Below are 16,350 nucleotides of genomic sequence, written 5' to 3' on the forward strand. Positions count from 1 at the left end.
AAAAAAAAAAAAAAAAAAAAAGGAAGAAAGAGAGAAAGAAAGAAAAGGGGAAAAAAAAAAAAATCCCACCCACCCTCATCTGCTGCGGAATAAAAGAAATATCGGCGGGCGCGGCGCCATGTGAGCGGCGGGCCGGGGCCGGGCGGAGCAGCGCCGTGCCCCCGGGACGGCGGGGCGAGCCCCGGGCGGCGCTCGGAGCCGGCGGTATGGTGGAGAACCCCAGCCTGGCGGGCAGAACCGCCCCGGTGAGGGCCGAGCCGCGACGGGACGGACCGGAGGGGCTCCGGGGCCGCGGGGGAACGGGGTGGGGACGCCCCGATGGAAGCGAACGGGGCTCTCCAGTAGGACCGCGGGGGTGGTACCAGGAGTGGGGGTTCCCCGGTGGGAGCGGGCTCTTTTTGGGACTGAAAGGCAGGGACAGGGGTCCCCGCTCGGATGCGTCCCGAGGGGTACCGGGACGCGAGGATGAGGTGCCTCCTCCCCCCTCCCCACACCCCCAACCCCGTCTGCGGGCAAATTCGGGGCAGGGCCCCCGGACGGGTGGGGGCGAAGAGAGTGGGGTGCTTCCTCCTCCTCTTTCCGCTCCTCCGGTGGCGGTGCTGAGGCCGTGCCCTGTGCCCGCAGCCGGCCGCCCCGCCGCGGGGGCCCGGGGCGGCTGGGGGGCTGCGCCTGGCGGCGGTGATGGAAAGCCTGCAGCGGCAGCAGGCGGCCCGTCTGGCCCGCGGCCCCGACGGCGCACCCCGACGGCCGCCGTTCGAAGCCGCTCCTGGTCCCGGCTCCGCTCTGCCGCCCTCCGCCCCCCGCCGCCGCCCGACCCCTGGCCCACGCCCGCTGGCCGCCGCAGCAGGGGAGGAGGAAGAGGAAGAGGAGGATGAGGAGGAGGAGGAGGAAGGGGAGCCCTGCGACCCGCCACCCCCGCCACACCACGAGTGGACCTACGAGGAGCAGTTCAAGCAGGTAGGAAGCATCTGCTGCGCCAGCTTCACCAGCCCCAGGCTGATCCCCAATGACTCCCCAATGCCCCTTAACTCCGATTCCAGCTTTCCCCAGATAGATGTCGCTTATACTCCCTTCTCCCCATCCCAGAGCTGATCTCCAGCCACCCCACTGTCCCCAAGTCCCATTCCAACTGTACCCAAGGAGACTTTTGCTATATCTCCCATTGCCCCCAAATATCATTTCTGTATCACCCTCATTGGGACCCTCCCCGAATCCCCCTCTTTTGCCTCCAAACTGCATGCTGGACAAGTACAGCTAGTGCACCCCAGCACCCCTATCCTGAATCACCATCCCTCCCAAGATGGGCACCCCATGGATGTTCCTCACCTGCCATCCCTGCACCTTGTCTCTCCCCAACAAGTATCCTGTTGAGCTCCCCATTTCCCACCACCGTATACTTTGTTGCTTCCCAAATGGGCTCTGCATACCCCCATCCCCACCACCAAGACCCATCCCAACCCACTCTGGCGTGCCTCACCTCCTTCGTCTCCCCAGACTTTGTGTCCCCTATGCCTTTCTCCCAGCTCCCTGTACTCTCCTCCAGCTCCACTGTGCTTGGACAGCCCCAGCCCCTTCTGCCCCATGGTGTTGGGAGGGTGCCCTGGGGACAGCAGGGTGCCCAGAATCTGGCACTTCCCTGTGCCCACCTGTGAGTTTCTGCAGGGACCTGGGAAGTTTATAGGGCCTGTGGGCTCTGAGGTGGAGTAAAGATCTCTGCGTTTAATTCCCACTTGTATATTCCCCCCTGCTGGGTTGTGCTACCCTCACTTTGCACAAGGCTCCTGCAGGGATGCAAGTGTGGGTTGCACAGCTCTGTCTCGGGTTTGCACATCCTGTGAACTCACTGGAGTCGTGGTGATGGTCATGGCAGGGATGATGCACCAAGGGACAGAGCGGGCTGAGATGTCCCTGTGCAGAGGTGTGTGGCTTTTTGTGGTAGTGCTGCTGGGGGGACAGATAAGCGTTCTTTATGTCCAGTGCTTGGGGACTTAGGGACACCCTCAGCCAGGAGGGGATGAGAATGGCTGCAGGGGCCAGACTTTGTGTTCAGATATTGCACAGCTCATTATGGTTCTGGTCCACGGTATACACAGTGGGCCACCTCCAGGGTGGGTGCGCTGCATAGGTCGAGTAGCTCGGCGGGGAAGTGTTACGTTACAGCCCGCTGCGCTGAAAAAGGCTGACTGTCCGGTTCCCGGGCTCAGGCGGGAGGTGGGACGCGGCTCCTCCCTCGCTCCCGGCCCCGGGGAAGCTTTGCAGAGAGAAAGCATCCCAGGCATTTCTCTCTTCCTTCGGCCCCGCGCCCTGCCCCTCGTTAGTGCGGCTGCAAATCGCCATGTAAATACGGGGGGACAGACCACAGAGAACATCGGGACGGGTGTTAACTGTAACTCGCCGGCTCGCCGGCTTCCTCCCGTCTTCCTCCTCAGCCCTAAAGAGACGAGTCGCTGCCGCTCGTGGATTTTCCATCTGGTAGCTTGTCTTTTCCCATCCAGCCCTGGGAACAGAAGTGCGTCTCTTACCTCCAGTGCCCTCGGGTGCACAGGGACAAAGGGACTTATTGCCAGAGGGTGCCTCAGATAGGATGAGTCGGAAAGAGGGGAAAGGAGCTTTGCGGTTTGGGGCAGGGCTCGGTGCCCCGGGGCTGCGAGGTAGCTGGCCCTCCTCTGTCATTGTCCGGGAGGGGACGCGTCCTCGAGGCTGTGTCTGACCTGGAGAACAGGTTCCCCGCTCGGGGCCGGGAGGAAGGGGCTGCGGAGAGGATTTGTGAGGATTAATGGGCGAAGCGAGCGCTTTGCTCGGGCAACCCATGCAGGGGAAATGGTTTGGGGCACCCGCAGTTTGTGGGCGCAGAGGGACCTTTGCTCTGCGGGCTGCTGTGATATCGGCGGGTCGGGAAACCCCTTACCTGCCCTTTGCATCAGCCCAGCAGTCGTTCGTGTCCGCTCGGTAAAGAAGCACGGACCAAAGTCCCAGAGTTCTCCCCGCTGTCTGGGACGGTCACCGAGACCCCTGCGGTGAAGGGGCTCTCGCCCTGACCTCCTCCCGGTGCATCTCCACCCAGGTGCAGAGCAGCCCCGCGGGGCTCTCGGTCTAAATTACAGGCTCTCTGGTTACACCGCGGCACAAGGGCGCAGAATCCTCTCCTCGCCGCGGCTGCCGGAGGTTTCCCAACCACAAACGTGGGGACGGGACCACCTGCGGCGAAGGGGCTGTGAAGTGAGCGGGGCTGAGTGCCGGGGCTCAACCCCTGTCCCATGGAGCACAGTGCCCCGGGGGGATGCAACACCGGCCCGGTGCGGTCTGGGGGTTGCGGGGAGCGCCCTTGGCCACCACAGCCTCAGTTCCCAGACTGCAGCTCCCTGGGGCTCGGCGTCGGGGCTCCGAGAAGGAGGTGTAAAAACTAATCAAGGATGTGAGAAGAAAGGTGCCAGCAGTGCGGGCAGCGCGGGAGCTGGGGACGGGTGTTCGGGGAGGTGGGGATAGCCATATCCCCGAGCTCGGGGAAAGGAGAAAAGGTTGAAATGAGGCTGGCAGGACCCTGTGCGACCCTCCCGGCTCTGTGCCAGCAGTCAGGTGAAAGTGGTGGGTTTGCACCCCCTCGCCGGCTTTAACCTCCACAAATCCATTAATTAGGTTAATGATGGAAGCGGGGCTGCTGCAGTGGGGCAGCATACAAACCCGGAGAGGTGGGTTCTAGTCCTACGGGTGGTTTGCAGCTGCGAAAGGGTGTGGGAGCAGATACAGGTGTGTGTGGGGTGAGTGCACATTTGGGACTGAAGGGTAGTGGGGGTGTGAGTGTACACAAGGAGAATGTGTATAAGGGGTGTGTGAGTGTGCACAGGGTGTGTGTGCACAGTGTGTGTGAGGTGTGTGAGCAGGAGGGGGCTGTGAAAACATGCAGCGTGTGCATGGAGGTGAATGTGCGTGCATGGAGAGCACCGAGGGATGCATGGGTGTGCTCATGGCTGTTCGCAGGGGCATGGGGCACTACTTGGGTTGCTCCACCTTGCAGTGTCAGAGTCTCAGAACTGCAGGGGTTGGAATGGACTTCTAGAGATCATCTAGTCCAACTCCCTGCTAAAACAGATTCCCTACAGCAGGTACAGCAGTATCTCGTGTCCAGAGTCCCCAGGACTGGGATATGGTGATGGTGCCACGATGGCATCACGTTTCCTCCATGCCACTGTGGTGCTCTGTGCCTTCATTTCTCCCCCTCCTGCTAAATGGGCTGAGGACGTGGCTGGGATCCCGTGAGTCCCCATCTCCTCATGGCAGGAGGCTGTCATCCCAAGGCCAGTGCCACAAGCAAACATCCCTCACCTTGCCCCAAACTGGGTTAATGTTTGCAGCAGGCAGCTCCCCCAGGACCAACAGCGGTGGCGGGAAGGGGGTTTTAATGGCCTGCCGGATCTGCTGCGCTATCAGCGCTGATTAAACCTGTTGCTCTGTAAAGCCCCGTTAAATATTAAGCACGGTGAATGGCTTGAAGGGAAGCACTTGGAACAGGCTGGGGAGATCCAGTGTGGGGGATGTCTGGCTGTGATAGTGGGACAGTGATGAAGGTGAGGACACTGGGGTCAGTGCGGCCCTGGTGAGGGCTGTGGGTTTGGTGCACAGCCCCCCAGCAGCTGACAGCACTTTCGGATGCAGCCAGCGTCCAGGCAGTGCCGTCCCATAACCATTAACTTATTAACGGCGTGGGGCCAGGCGCCTGCAAGGTCAGGGCTGGATGGTGCCCGGCGGGGAGCGAGCTGCTCCCAGCAGTGAGATGGGATTGGGGGGGCGGGGAACCCCAACATGGGGGCCCAGAGCCCCCGGGTCCATGACTTTAGCCCATGAGTAAACAGAGGCACCAGTGGCTCCCCCACCCCATTGGCACGAGATAGGAACCAGGTACAAGGTTCCTGACTATGCACAATACAGTGGGACCGTAGTGCAGTGATGCTGCAGAGGGCTGTGTAGTCCCCAGAGGAGACCAAGGTCCACAAATGAGCACCCGCAGCATGCCAGGGTAGAGGGTGGGTGCAGAAAGAACATCTCTGCTCCCTGTGTGAGCAGTGGACAGATGGAGAAATTAGCAGGGAGGCTAATCAATGCAGTGCATATTAAGCGGCTGAGGGCTGGGGGGGGTGCGAGGCAGGGGGGAAGCCAAGCAGGGTTCGGGATCGATGCAGCCCATATTAAGTGGATTAAATTCTGATCTGAGCCCTGGCTATTGTTGGGAGGTGGCAGCTGAGCAGGGGTCCCACTGCGAATGCTTCCCTTGGCAGCGCTGTGGGGATGGAGGGGCTCTGCCACCTCCCTGCTTCCCTCTTCTGCAGGATGGGCTGGGCCATGGGGTCTGCGCTGTCCCTACACCCCCAGATCAGGGAGAGGCACCTTTGGGGTGAGCAAGTGTGCTAACAAGGTTATTTAATCGCGGTGAGGTGGCAGGGGAGGCATGAGGTCTGTTCATACCCTTTTAATAAACCATGTTCGACCTGCTGCCCTTTAACCCGGAGCAGCCCCGTTATCCCCGTTCCTTAAGGAATGAAGACATCGCCATGGCAATGGGGTGCAGACAGGGAGAGGGCTGCCCACAGCTGCACCTGCAGTGGGTTCAGGACAGGGACACCCCAAGAGTTGTGCTGGGTTCATGTTGGGGGCTGTGGGCTTTTTCTGGGGGGGAGTGGGGTCAGAGCCCTCACAGATGGGGTCCTGAGGTCAGTACAGTGGATCAGAGCTGCGCACCAGTGGGATATTGATCCCCAGGCTTGACAGTTTAATACTTGTGTTTATAGAGGAATATAGTTACATCGATGGCGTTAAATGAGTTACTAATTATATCAATACAAACACGATTAAAAGGGTCCTTGCTCATAGGTCACTGCAAGCAGGAGCCGCTGCTCATGTTGCACAATTGCCCCCTGAGCAAGGCTGACAGCTACTGGAGGTGTGTGAGGGGATTGTCCCCACTCGGGGGTCTATGTTCCGATCTGGGGGTGTACATCCCCATTAGGAATGTGTGTGCTCACATGGGGTGCTTGCCATGCAGTGCTGTGCATGCATGTTCAGGGTTAAGCCTGCTGTGAGGGAGTAGTTGCACCCACATGGGTTTGTGCGTGGATGTAGAGGGTTGCGCATGCCTATTTGTGGTTGTATAAATCCATATGGTGCTATGTATACCCATGTGGAGACTTGTACTTCTGACGCTTTTGCATACATGTACAGGGCTCTGCATACCTATGTGGACTGCATGTGCTCTGATGCAGGGTTGTGCACACCTTTGCAAGGTTGTTTGTGCTTGTGTGGAGCAGGGTGGAGCTGTGGTCTGCCACTCCAGTGGTTGTCCCCATAGAGGCAGGAGACCACAGTGCCCAGCCCCTTTCCAGCCCAAGCATCCCCAAACCACGTGGGATGCCCACTGTATCCCCTCTTCCTTGCTCCACTTAAAAGCCGACCTTTGCTCCTGGCCTGATGTAACATGTCTTTGCACAATAGATAAAAGGTGAGGGGTTAATAAATGGTGGAGGACAGATCCTGATGCTGGGAGGTAGCACCTGTCTGAGAGCTGCAGGAGCACAGATGGATCTGGCAGCAGGGACCACTCTGCTGGCTGACCGCTGGGGAGGGTATGACCCTGTACTGGCAGCAGTGGTTGGTGTGGGGATTAGTCCTGAGTTCCCATGCTGGGAGGGATGGAAGGGGTGGGCTGGTGGCCAGGCAAGGAAACAAGAGCTTCTGGGGCTCTGAGGCTGTCAGAGCAGACCCTTGTTCCATGTCCTCACCTCTGCACATCTTTGCGTCCCCGCATCCTCATGCCCCCACATCCCTTTCTTATCACATTCCCATCTCTTCACAACCCCAATTTCATGTCCCCATGTCCTTGAATCCCTGCACCCCTGTGTGTCCTGTGTGCCTGCCATCTCCATGTCTGCAGATCTCTGCATGCCCGCTGCCAACGCCTCCACACAGCCCCACTCCTTTTATCTGCCCGTGAATTATGTGCTGTGTGGAGGTGGGGGGGGCTCCCTTTCTATTGGTTTTTAACGGCCTTTCCCTACACAATTGTTTTTTAAACGACTCTATTTTGTGCCTGACTTTGTTTTCCAGCTTGCATTTCTTTGTATATGTTTTGGAAATCCATTCTGGACTGCTGAGTTTTGTTTCTTTTCAATGGCTTTAAATTCTTGCTGGGCTCACTGGGAGGAATCAGTGTCTATAGCGCCTTCGATTGGTGCTAATTTTTCCTTCATGTGCTCTGACTTTTACTGCTGGGCCATCGATCTGGCGGGCTCCAATTTGTCATGGTCACCAAAGCGCTGTGCTGGAATCAGGCGAGCTGTACAGCATGGGTGCATCCTGCCCTGCTGCTCTCTGGGGTGGGGAAACTGAGGCACAGAGGGAGCTGGTGCTGGGGAGCCTACAGCAGCCCTGGGCAAAGAGAGCTGCGGGGAATGGGTGATGCCATCAGAGTATCCATCCTTCATGCTTACCCCTGCTTGGTGCTGGCAGCACTGACCCCTCTGTCCCTTGTCCTCAGCTCTATGAACTGGATGATGATCCGAAGCGCAAAGAATTCCTGGATGACCTCTTCAGCTTCATGCAGAAGAGAGGTAAAGGTTGTGGCATGGGTGGGTACTCTGGCTAAAGGGAGCTCATGAGAGGCACTTGTGCACTGAGCAGCTGCAGGTCTCTGCAAGCCCCTGAGGCTAGATGATCACATACAGACTCATGTGTATCACTGTCACACAAGCTCATTTCTTCCTGCATACCCTGTGTCTCCTGGAATGCACCTTTAGATTTGTACACCACGTTCTATATACACACATTTACACATGCACATGCTCACAGGTTTGTCCCCTTATCCAACCCATCTTGGGTTGCTGACAGCCAGAGGGACCCCCAAATTTGGGCTGATGGTGATGCCCATTGCTGATGCTTAACAACAACCAGCAGGAATGTGCAGCAGTGGTGCCAGTCAGTAGTGCCCTTGGGCAATATCTATTAGAAAAAGCCATTAATTATGGTCATCAGTGATGGCTGACAGGGATGTCTGCTGACAGTACCTGTTAGCAGTGCCCACTGGCGATGTCCAGTGGAGGTGCCCAATAACGATACCCAATAACGATGCCACCAGTGTCCATTGGTGATACCCAGCAGAGATGCCCATTAGCAAGACCTGCTAGCAGTGCCCATTAGCAATCCCCGTTAGCATTTGTGGGTCATCATGGCCATACATGAGCACTGCCCCAGGGCTGTGGGAGCAGCACCGGGTGCCCAAGGGTTAAAGCTCTGCAGCCCACCCAGACCATCGGAAATCTTTGCTATCGGCACAGGGACGAGCCAGCTCCTGGGGACTCGATAAATGCTTTAACCTTCGCCCTCACCATCCAGGTCCGCAACAATTAAAAGTTGCCAAATGTGGGCGTGCGGCTGGCTGTATTAATTAGAGCCTTTTGCCAGTGTGTGGATTAATGAACATGCCGCTCGATAGCCAGTAAACCCCAGGCAGAGGTTAATGCCGAGCTAATTAACGGGGGAAAGCTGAAGTGGGGGTGGGATGGGAAGGGCTTGGATGTAGTTTTGTGCAGGGCAGAGAGGGGCAGTCAGACCCAGATCTGCCTTAGGGGTCATCAGGGAGAGTGGGTGCTCACCCGTCGGGCAGCAGCACCCGACTCTTGGTGATGCTGAGTCCCCACCACAAACTCTTTTCAGGGCCACGGGTCTGGAAGCGGAGGGAGGTCTAAGTGCTGCCCCCTGGGCACTGCGTGACCCTAGCTGTGGGGCAGGTAGGAGGGAGCTGGGGGAGCACTGGCACTGTCCCCTCTGCCCCTCCACCCCCCAGCATCCCTCAGCCACAAGATTCATGGGCTGCTTGGCGGCTTCATTATCTCTCTCTCCAGAGCTAATTAACTCTCTTGCTATTGGGGCCCAGGCTAATTAAGTGAGCGCCTGGTGGTGCAAGGAGGAGGGAGGGAGCCAGATGCTCCCCTGTTCCACTCCCTTCCCCTCCCCAGGGTGGAGGGCAGCACAGGGAGACCCTGGGGGGTGCTGGGTATTTTGTGGTTCAGAGAGTGGGTACTCATATCCCATGGGCACCCACAGATGTCCGCAGAAGGGACATCCCCAGGGTGGCAACGGGTTGGGAAGGGACAGTGAGCCTCAGGAGGCGGCTGCACATCCCTTGCATTTGCCCCCTCCCAAAGCAAGGGCCCTGCTGATAACAGAGCACCATTAATCAATTGAGGAACTAATTGCAGCAGCACAATGGCCCTACCACCTCCTTAAGCTTTTGTGCCATGCACCCCAGCCAGAACCAGGGCCATCACTCTGCAGGGACACAGACAGGTCCCTTTGTCAGTGGGATGGGCACTGGCCGTCGGCGCTGCACAGCCCCAAGATTAATGGCATCTGCTTTCATTAGTCAGGGAGGGGGGGAAAGAAGAAGTCTAGAGGGCATTGATTGGATACACTGCATTCATAGCTTCTGGGGTGATGGGGAGCCCCCAGATCAGTAATAGGGCTGTGCTAGGTAGGGCTGATGAAAAACCATGGGTGGATATCAGGTCAATCTTCACCCTTTTCCCAGGATTAAAAAGTACCCCTTCCCAACCTGGCGAACAACACAAAGGAAAAAAAAAAAAAAGAAAGAGAAAAAGGAAAAGTTAAATGAACTCAGTAAAGGAATAAAAAGAGCTCATTTTTCAGGCTTATGCGAAGAAGCCAAGCCAATATCGGGGCCATAAATTAGGGATGCTGGAGGATGGCGGTGAGTGACGGCTTCGTTTGAGGGGCAAAGCGCAGCCGTGACAGCCTCCACTGCAGAATGGATGGCTTTCCAATACTGCCCATAGCCTGCCAGGGAATAAATATGGGATGGGATGGGACAGGATGGGACAGGACAGGATGCTCATCCCTCCTTTGCCTCGAGTCACTGCCATCATGCCTGTGTAGATGGTTGTAGCCAGACCTGATGGCTTTGGAGTACCATGCTGATCTGTGCTGGGCTTGCAGAGTCCTGGTGAACAGTGTCCCTATGGGGAGCAGAGACCCCTGGTACTTGTGCCCCAAGGCTCAGTGTTAAGACGATGCCTCTTAGGATGCTCTGAGAAATTTGCAGATGCTGTACAGGAAGCTGCAGGAGTTTTGCAGGGAGACTGTTGTGATTGGTTCTGAAGGAGCTGCGGTGCTGAGAGTTGGTACCCATGGGGGCCATGTCCCCAAGGGAATGGATGTAAGCTCATCTCGTGCTTCTTTTCTCTTTCCCTCTGTGCTCACTGGAAGGGACGCCTGTGAACCGTATCCCCATCATGGCCAAGCAAGTGCTGGACCTCTACACACTGTATCGGCTGGTGACAGACAAGGGCGGCCTGGTGGAGGTCATCAACAAGAAGATCTGGCGCGAGATCACCAAGGGCCTCAACCTACCTACCTCCATCACCAGTGCTGCCTTCACCCTGCGCACACAGTGAGAGCATGGGGTGTCCCATAGGGGAAGGAGGGCTCCATTCCTGCCAAGCACTGCTCAGCAGAAAGTTGATGCCAGCTCTATTCCCAACAGATACATGAAGTATCTGTACCCCTATGAATGTGAGAAGCGGGCTCTCAGCTCACCTGGGGAGCTTCAGGCTGCCATCGACAGCAATCGGCGGGAGGGGCGGAGGCAGACATTTGGCACCACACTCTTCAACTACTCTCCCGCTGGCACCCCAACCCTGCTGGGTTCCCCCAAAATGCCCTTGCCAGGTCTCAGCATCTCCACCCATAGCTGCAGCCAGATCAGCCAAGTGCACGGTGTGAAGAAAGGTGGGTGAGGAGTGTGTCTCTACCTCTGGGGATGCTCTCCATCTCTGAGCCCACCCAACCCTGTGGAGAAGATTCTGTGATAGGGTGGAGTGGGGGAGTCCAGCTGATCTCTCGCTGTTGTTGCAGAGGATGGCACAGTGCCTGGGCGCATCGCCATCCCAGTGGGGCTGTCCAGCCACCACCTCACAGCAGCCCAAGTGGCTGCAGCCTCGCAGGCAGCAGTGCTGGAGCAGTTGCGGGACAAGCTGGAGACTGGTGAGCCCCCGGAGAAGAAGGTGGCCCTGACGGTAGAGGAGCAGCAGCGGCTGATGCAGCACGCCCTGCAGCACAACCTCCTGGCTGTAGCCTCCCAGTTTCCCATGAACATCAAAGTCTCCAACCGAGGTAGCACTCCAGCTCCCAGCATGGTCACCCCATCCCCTGGCACACGGGGGACACTGGGCAGAGCAAGGATGCACAGGCGGAATAGAGCCCTTCTCCAGAAGGCTCCATCCAGCTTCTGTTTCGCTTCGTGCTTATATTGGTATTTCCTCTCCCCAGATGACAGACAGGAGACCGCATTGAACCTGTCCACCAACGGCATTAGCAGTATCAACATGTCAATAGAAATAAATGGAGTTGTCTACACAGGTAAATAGAAGGGCCGCTTGGCCTGTGTAATTGCGGCCAGGAAATCCAATAACTTATAGCCACTGCCTGGCCAGCAAGTCCTTCCTTCAATCTGATGTCTTTACTATAAAATCCATTGTAACGAAGTGGCAGGGGCTGGAGAGAGGGAGCAGGCAGAGAAGGGGGGTGGTGCACCTGGTAGCTGTCAAAGTCTGCAGGGGCTGGCAGTGAATGCCCGAAGAGGGGGATGGATAGATGAATAGATAGAGTTGGTCTGAGTGGTACTAAAAGGCTTCTGGTCATCCTCACCATGGGATTTGGAATTTAGGGTTTGGAGACCCCCTATGGAAGGGTTCAGAAAGAACAATGTGGGGTGGTGAAGAGGATGCAGGTGCCCCGGAGGGGATGCTCAAGCGCCTGTCTCACTGACAGCACTCTATGGGGTACAGGAGCCCTCCCTGCATGATGATACAGCTCCCATGCTGGCTAAGCAGGTCACTCTGCCCAAGACTGTCCTGCTGAGACACCCCAATTAAGGCAGATAGCTTTTCCTTAAGCACATAAATACTTAACAAACCACAAAGGTCAGGGCTCGTGAGTGTGCACAGGCACAAACCAAAGGATTCTGGCCACCCTGATAGCTGTGTAAGGGAACATGAGGATAGGGGTGTCACTAAGAGTGATGTGGGGTTGCTGCTCCCTGAGGTGCTGTTGCCTTCCCGTAACCCCTTTTCTCTCACTCCCCAGGTGTCCTGTTTGCCCGCCGTCCTGCAGGCCTTTTGGCACCTGGTGGAGGGGGCACCCAAAGTGGGCCAAACCCTGCGGCCACCCCGAACCCACTGCCACCAGCCCCCTCACAAAGCCACACTCCCACTGGCACTGCGCCTTAGGGTCAGTGCTCCTCAAAGAGCTGCACTCCCAAACACGGGGCAAGGATGTGCCCAGTCAGAAAGGGATGTGCCCATTGAGGGCCTGGGGGAACATCATGTTGCAGTGTGGGGCTGTGGCAGTGCAGAAAGCAACCATGGGGGCCCTTTCATCCCTCACCCACAGGTGTGCAACTACCCCTCACCCATGTGGACCCCCAAAACATGCATCTTCTGTGACACCCATGCAACTCCTGCTGGCCTGGAACCCCAGCACCCTGCAGACTGCATTCCCTTGATGCAGTCTCTGCATTCCACATACTTGCCTCAGTACTCACTGCAGCCACATTGTATACCTCGGATGCTACAGACCGTACACCTTGTTGCTCACTTTGCATCCCCTGTACACACCTCTGCACATTCTGTATCCTCTGTAGTGACCTTGATGCACTCACTGCAGCCCCTACGCACCTCGAGTGTATGCATTGCAGTCCCTATACACACCTTGGTGCATATACTGTCCCCTCCGCATTGCAATGCTGTCTGACACACTGCTTTCCTTATATACATCTCTTTGCACACTGTGCTCCTTACACATGCTGGCATCTCCCACACACAGCATCACCAATACACACCCTACACTGACCCCTGTCCACTCCCCTGATGCACACTGTGTCCCCTACACATTCCTCGTACGTACTATACACCCTCCACACACACTCAGAACAATTGCTGCCGCCCTCCCTCTCACTCCCCCCACACTGCCCCACCCTGTGACACCCCCGGGGTCACCCGAGGGCAGTGGCACCCAGCGCTGGGGACACCTCAAGCCCCCAGCTCGTGGGGGGGGGGGTGCGGGGGGGGTGAGAATGGGGTTGGGGCCTATTGGGTTGGGTCTGTGGGGGGACTAATGCCAGCAGGTGGGGTTAATGCACTGGGAAGGGCTTGCTGGGGGCAGAACAGGGTTACCCAGCAGTACCTCCCACCAAAGACACAGATGCTGAGGTCCCCATGTGGGGACAAGGAGATGGGGGGCCCTGAACTACCTCGTTGGGGCAGGGGGGGAGGGAATGGCTTCTGCACCCACCCACACCCTTGGGAGCCAAAGCAAATGAGCGCGAGGCAACGCTCGCCTCTACCTCAGTGGGGGTTCGGTGCTGCTTATGCCACCCCCACCGCAGTGTGGCTGTGTGTCTATTAAAGGAACTGAACTGAACCAATCTGGAGCTGAGGGTGACACTGGGGATACTGCAAGCGTCGGTGGTTGGGATGGGAATAGCTCACAGGTTCAGTACGCCTGTGACATATGGGGTGGCATCTGTGATGGCCAAGGCTTCACAACCCATGTTGTTGTTGCCTCTACCCCAGGACTGTTCCCACTCCTTGGGTTCTGGAGTGCAACTTGGTGCCTTGTCATGCACAGAGCAGGATGGGCAACAAACCAAGTGTCGCTGAGGGCTACGAGGCCTCACACAGCCTAACCATGGATGGGAGATCCCTGTGCCATGTGGGGATATGGTTAGAAGCTGTTTGGGTAATTGCTGCAGGGTTGCAGCCTGAGAGTGACCAGCCTGGAGGCACAGGTACACACACAGGTGGTCACAGGCCTGTGTGTTACGGGGTGCAGAGGGGAAAGTGTGAACAAAAACAGCTTGTCGGATGGCAATCCTGAGCACAAGCCTCCAGCACCCGTATCAACACCAACCCCCAAACTCAGGGTTCCAATAGTGAGTCCCGAACAGCAGCCACGGGAACAGAGCCCCCAGCACCGGTGCAGCTAGGTCCCTGGTGCCCACGGGGACAGCCATACCTCCTATATGGAAGATGGCAGTGGGGTCATCATCTGAGGACACCCTCGTTCATGGGACCGCCAGCCCCCTTGGGACGCCCCCGGCTGCCTCTGGCGCTGTCCATGGTGCTGCAGCGCGGGGGAGCAGGGCTCGTGGGGAGGACGTGGGTGGGGGACACAGAGGCTGTGCAGGGAAGCCAACAGAGTGCAGTAGTGCTGGCCCCGGTATGAGTGTGACCAGACGGGCTGCACAGAATCATAACTTGTCCCGAGTTGGAAAGGACTCGAGATGATCATCGAGTCCAATAGCCGGATGTGAAGATGCGAGGATCATGAGTGTGAGTGGCTAGATTTGTGTGCCTGTGTGTCTGTGTCCATGTGCCAGCATGTATCCCATAGCGCAAGGGGCACCCAGGGAGTTTGTGCTGGGTGCTGGGATGTGAGTGCCAGCGCTGCACGGGTGTGAGACAGTTCAGACCTGACAGAACTCCCGTAACCCCAGCATAGCTTGCCAAGCGGGGCTGGAGTGAAATCGATGCAGCCTTAATTGGGGTCTTGTGTCCCTTGTCACTGCTGAGCCGTGCCGGCTATAGCACATCGAGTGCCAAGGCCCCAGGGGATCACGAGTGTACAGGTGGGCCAGCATCCTCCCTTGTTACACAGCTCAGGGGGTGATGTGCAATGTCGCTCTCCCTGGGGGGCTCAGGGACACAGCTGCTGTCACCTGAGTAACCAGCTCTGATCGATGCCACTTCCTGCATCCCACAGGGAACATAATTGAGCAGGAGAGAGGAGGTGGAGGTGTGGGAGGGGGGTGCAGAGGCAATCCAGCCTAGCAGAAGGAGTGCTGGATCCAGCTTCAGCAGCAGAATGGAGGCAGGTGCCCGTACCACCACTGTGTAACTGCAGGGACAGGGATGAGGATAGGGGTGTGGATGGGGATGGGGAAAGAACTCTCCTGGCAGCCTCCGAGACTCAAATTGGGGGTGATTTACTATGCATCATACAAGACTGTGGGCAGCCAGTGGCTTCAGGCTTGTCCTCTGACCCCAAAGCCCCAGTGCCTGAGCCCCAGTCTGCATTTCTCACTTTCTTGGGGTGGATTATCTTCTTTGATCTAGCACATGGGTTTGGGCATTCATGGGCATCATCCATCCTGCCAGGCATAGGCTGCAGTAGAGCTGTTCCTCTCTAAAAGCAGACCAGCACGGTGTTCACAGCCTCCAGGCTCTGCTGCAGCCCCCAGTCACTTTTGCTAACGAGGCAGTTTCTAATTGTTGCCTTTGTGGAACAAAGTGCAGCTTTTCTCCTCTGAAGATGCTTCTTCCACAGCCCAGCTATCGATCTTTGGGAAGAAAGGCAGAGCTCTGGGTCTCAGCCTGTTCTCCCCATCCAAGCACTTTGCTCAGCTTCTGCAGGGAATTTTTAGGGGCTACGAATGTTGCTGGATCCCCAAGTCATCCTATAACTCCTTTCTGGTGGCCGCATAAAGCTCCCTGCAATAACATATCTATGGAGGTTTCTCCAAAAGCAATATCTCCTGTTTATCTCCATAGAATCTACAACAGATACAAAGAGCACAATAACACTATCTGATAGAGCAAATTCTTAGCTACAAAACACCGTTTTTTCAAAACAGCGACCACTATTAACTGTGCATCTTCACTAGCAATGAACAAGAGCCTGCATGCTGCTTTCGTAACTATCTGTATGAGCAGAGGTGACACACTGCCACTGTCACCCACTGCTGAAACACACCACCTACCAGCTCACATCTGCTGTTTGTTCTCCATAAATGTTCAGCAAGTGTTGATGAATGTCAGTGAATGCAATTGTTTCTGCAGGAAGGAATTCAGTGACACATCTTTTCTTCATACACACTCCCGTGTCAGACAACATTTTATCAAACTGCTGCCTCTGCTGCCATCTGTCACATGGCAACAAAATGTAACAGGATACCGTTGGGAAAGTTCATCCTCCACAGCCATACCATCAACATAAGCCTATGATATTGCAGGTCAACAGAATAAAATAGGAGGCATTGCTTTCAGAGCAGTCCTGTAGAAGGACAAAGCTTTTTCATGGCATAGCTTTGCTCTCAAACTGCAGCCATCACTGGCATTGCTGGTAATGCTGATGAAGTCCTTCCTATTAGCAGATGGCTTTGACCTAAAAGACAGGCCTGGATTAACCACTCCGGGTCTCTTTGGTGACAAAGCAGTCCCATGCTCTCAGCTTAGTCGATGAAGGTAAGGTTGTCGATGTGGTACCAGGACTTCAGTAAAGCCTTTGACA

General features: G+C 56.6%; 1 protein-coding gene across 1 annotated transcript; it reads left to right on the forward strand.

The window, feature by feature from the left end:
• Window positions 1–681: 681 nt before the first annotated feature.
• ARID3C (AT-rich interaction domain 3C) lies at window positions 682–13,122 on the forward strand. Its single transcript, XM_042831240.1, has 7 exons — window positions 682–957; window positions 7,526–7,598; window positions 10,270–10,453; window positions 10,547–10,791; window positions 10,918–11,175; window positions 11,332–11,421; window positions 12,148–13,122. The coding sequence occupies exons 1-7, from the start codon at window positions 682–684 to the stop codon at window positions 12,288–12,290; spliced, it is 1,269 nt and encodes a 422-aa protein (XP_042687174.1). The 3' UTR covers window positions 12,291–13,122.
• Window positions 13,123–16,350: the final 3,228 nt, after the last annotated feature.

This window comes from Centrocercus urophasianus, unplaced genomic scaffold (genome assembly GCF_019232065.1).
Source record: "Centrocercus urophasianus isolate 14NV4802_14NV808 unplaced genomic scaffold, USGS_Curo_1.0 seq_35, whole genome shotgun sequence".
NCBI classification, from domain to species: domain Eukaryota; kingdom Metazoa; phylum Chordata; class Aves; order Galliformes; family Phasianidae; genus Centrocercus; species Centrocercus urophasianus.

Bases quoted from the DNA above. Each gene is read 5' to 3' on its own strand.
- ARID3C (XM_042831240.1), top strand. From the start codon at position 682: ATGGAAAGCCTGCAGCGGCAGCAGGCGGCCCGTCTGGCCCGCGGCCCC. The intron at 10,454-10,546 runs GTGAGAGCATGG...TATTCCCAACAG, and splicing joins GCCTTCACCCTGCGCACACA to ATACATGAAGTATCTGTACC. The intron at 11,176-11,331 runs GTAGCACTCCAG...TCCTCTCCCCAG, and splicing joins CATCAAAGTCTCCAACCGAG to ATGACAGACAGGAGACCGCA.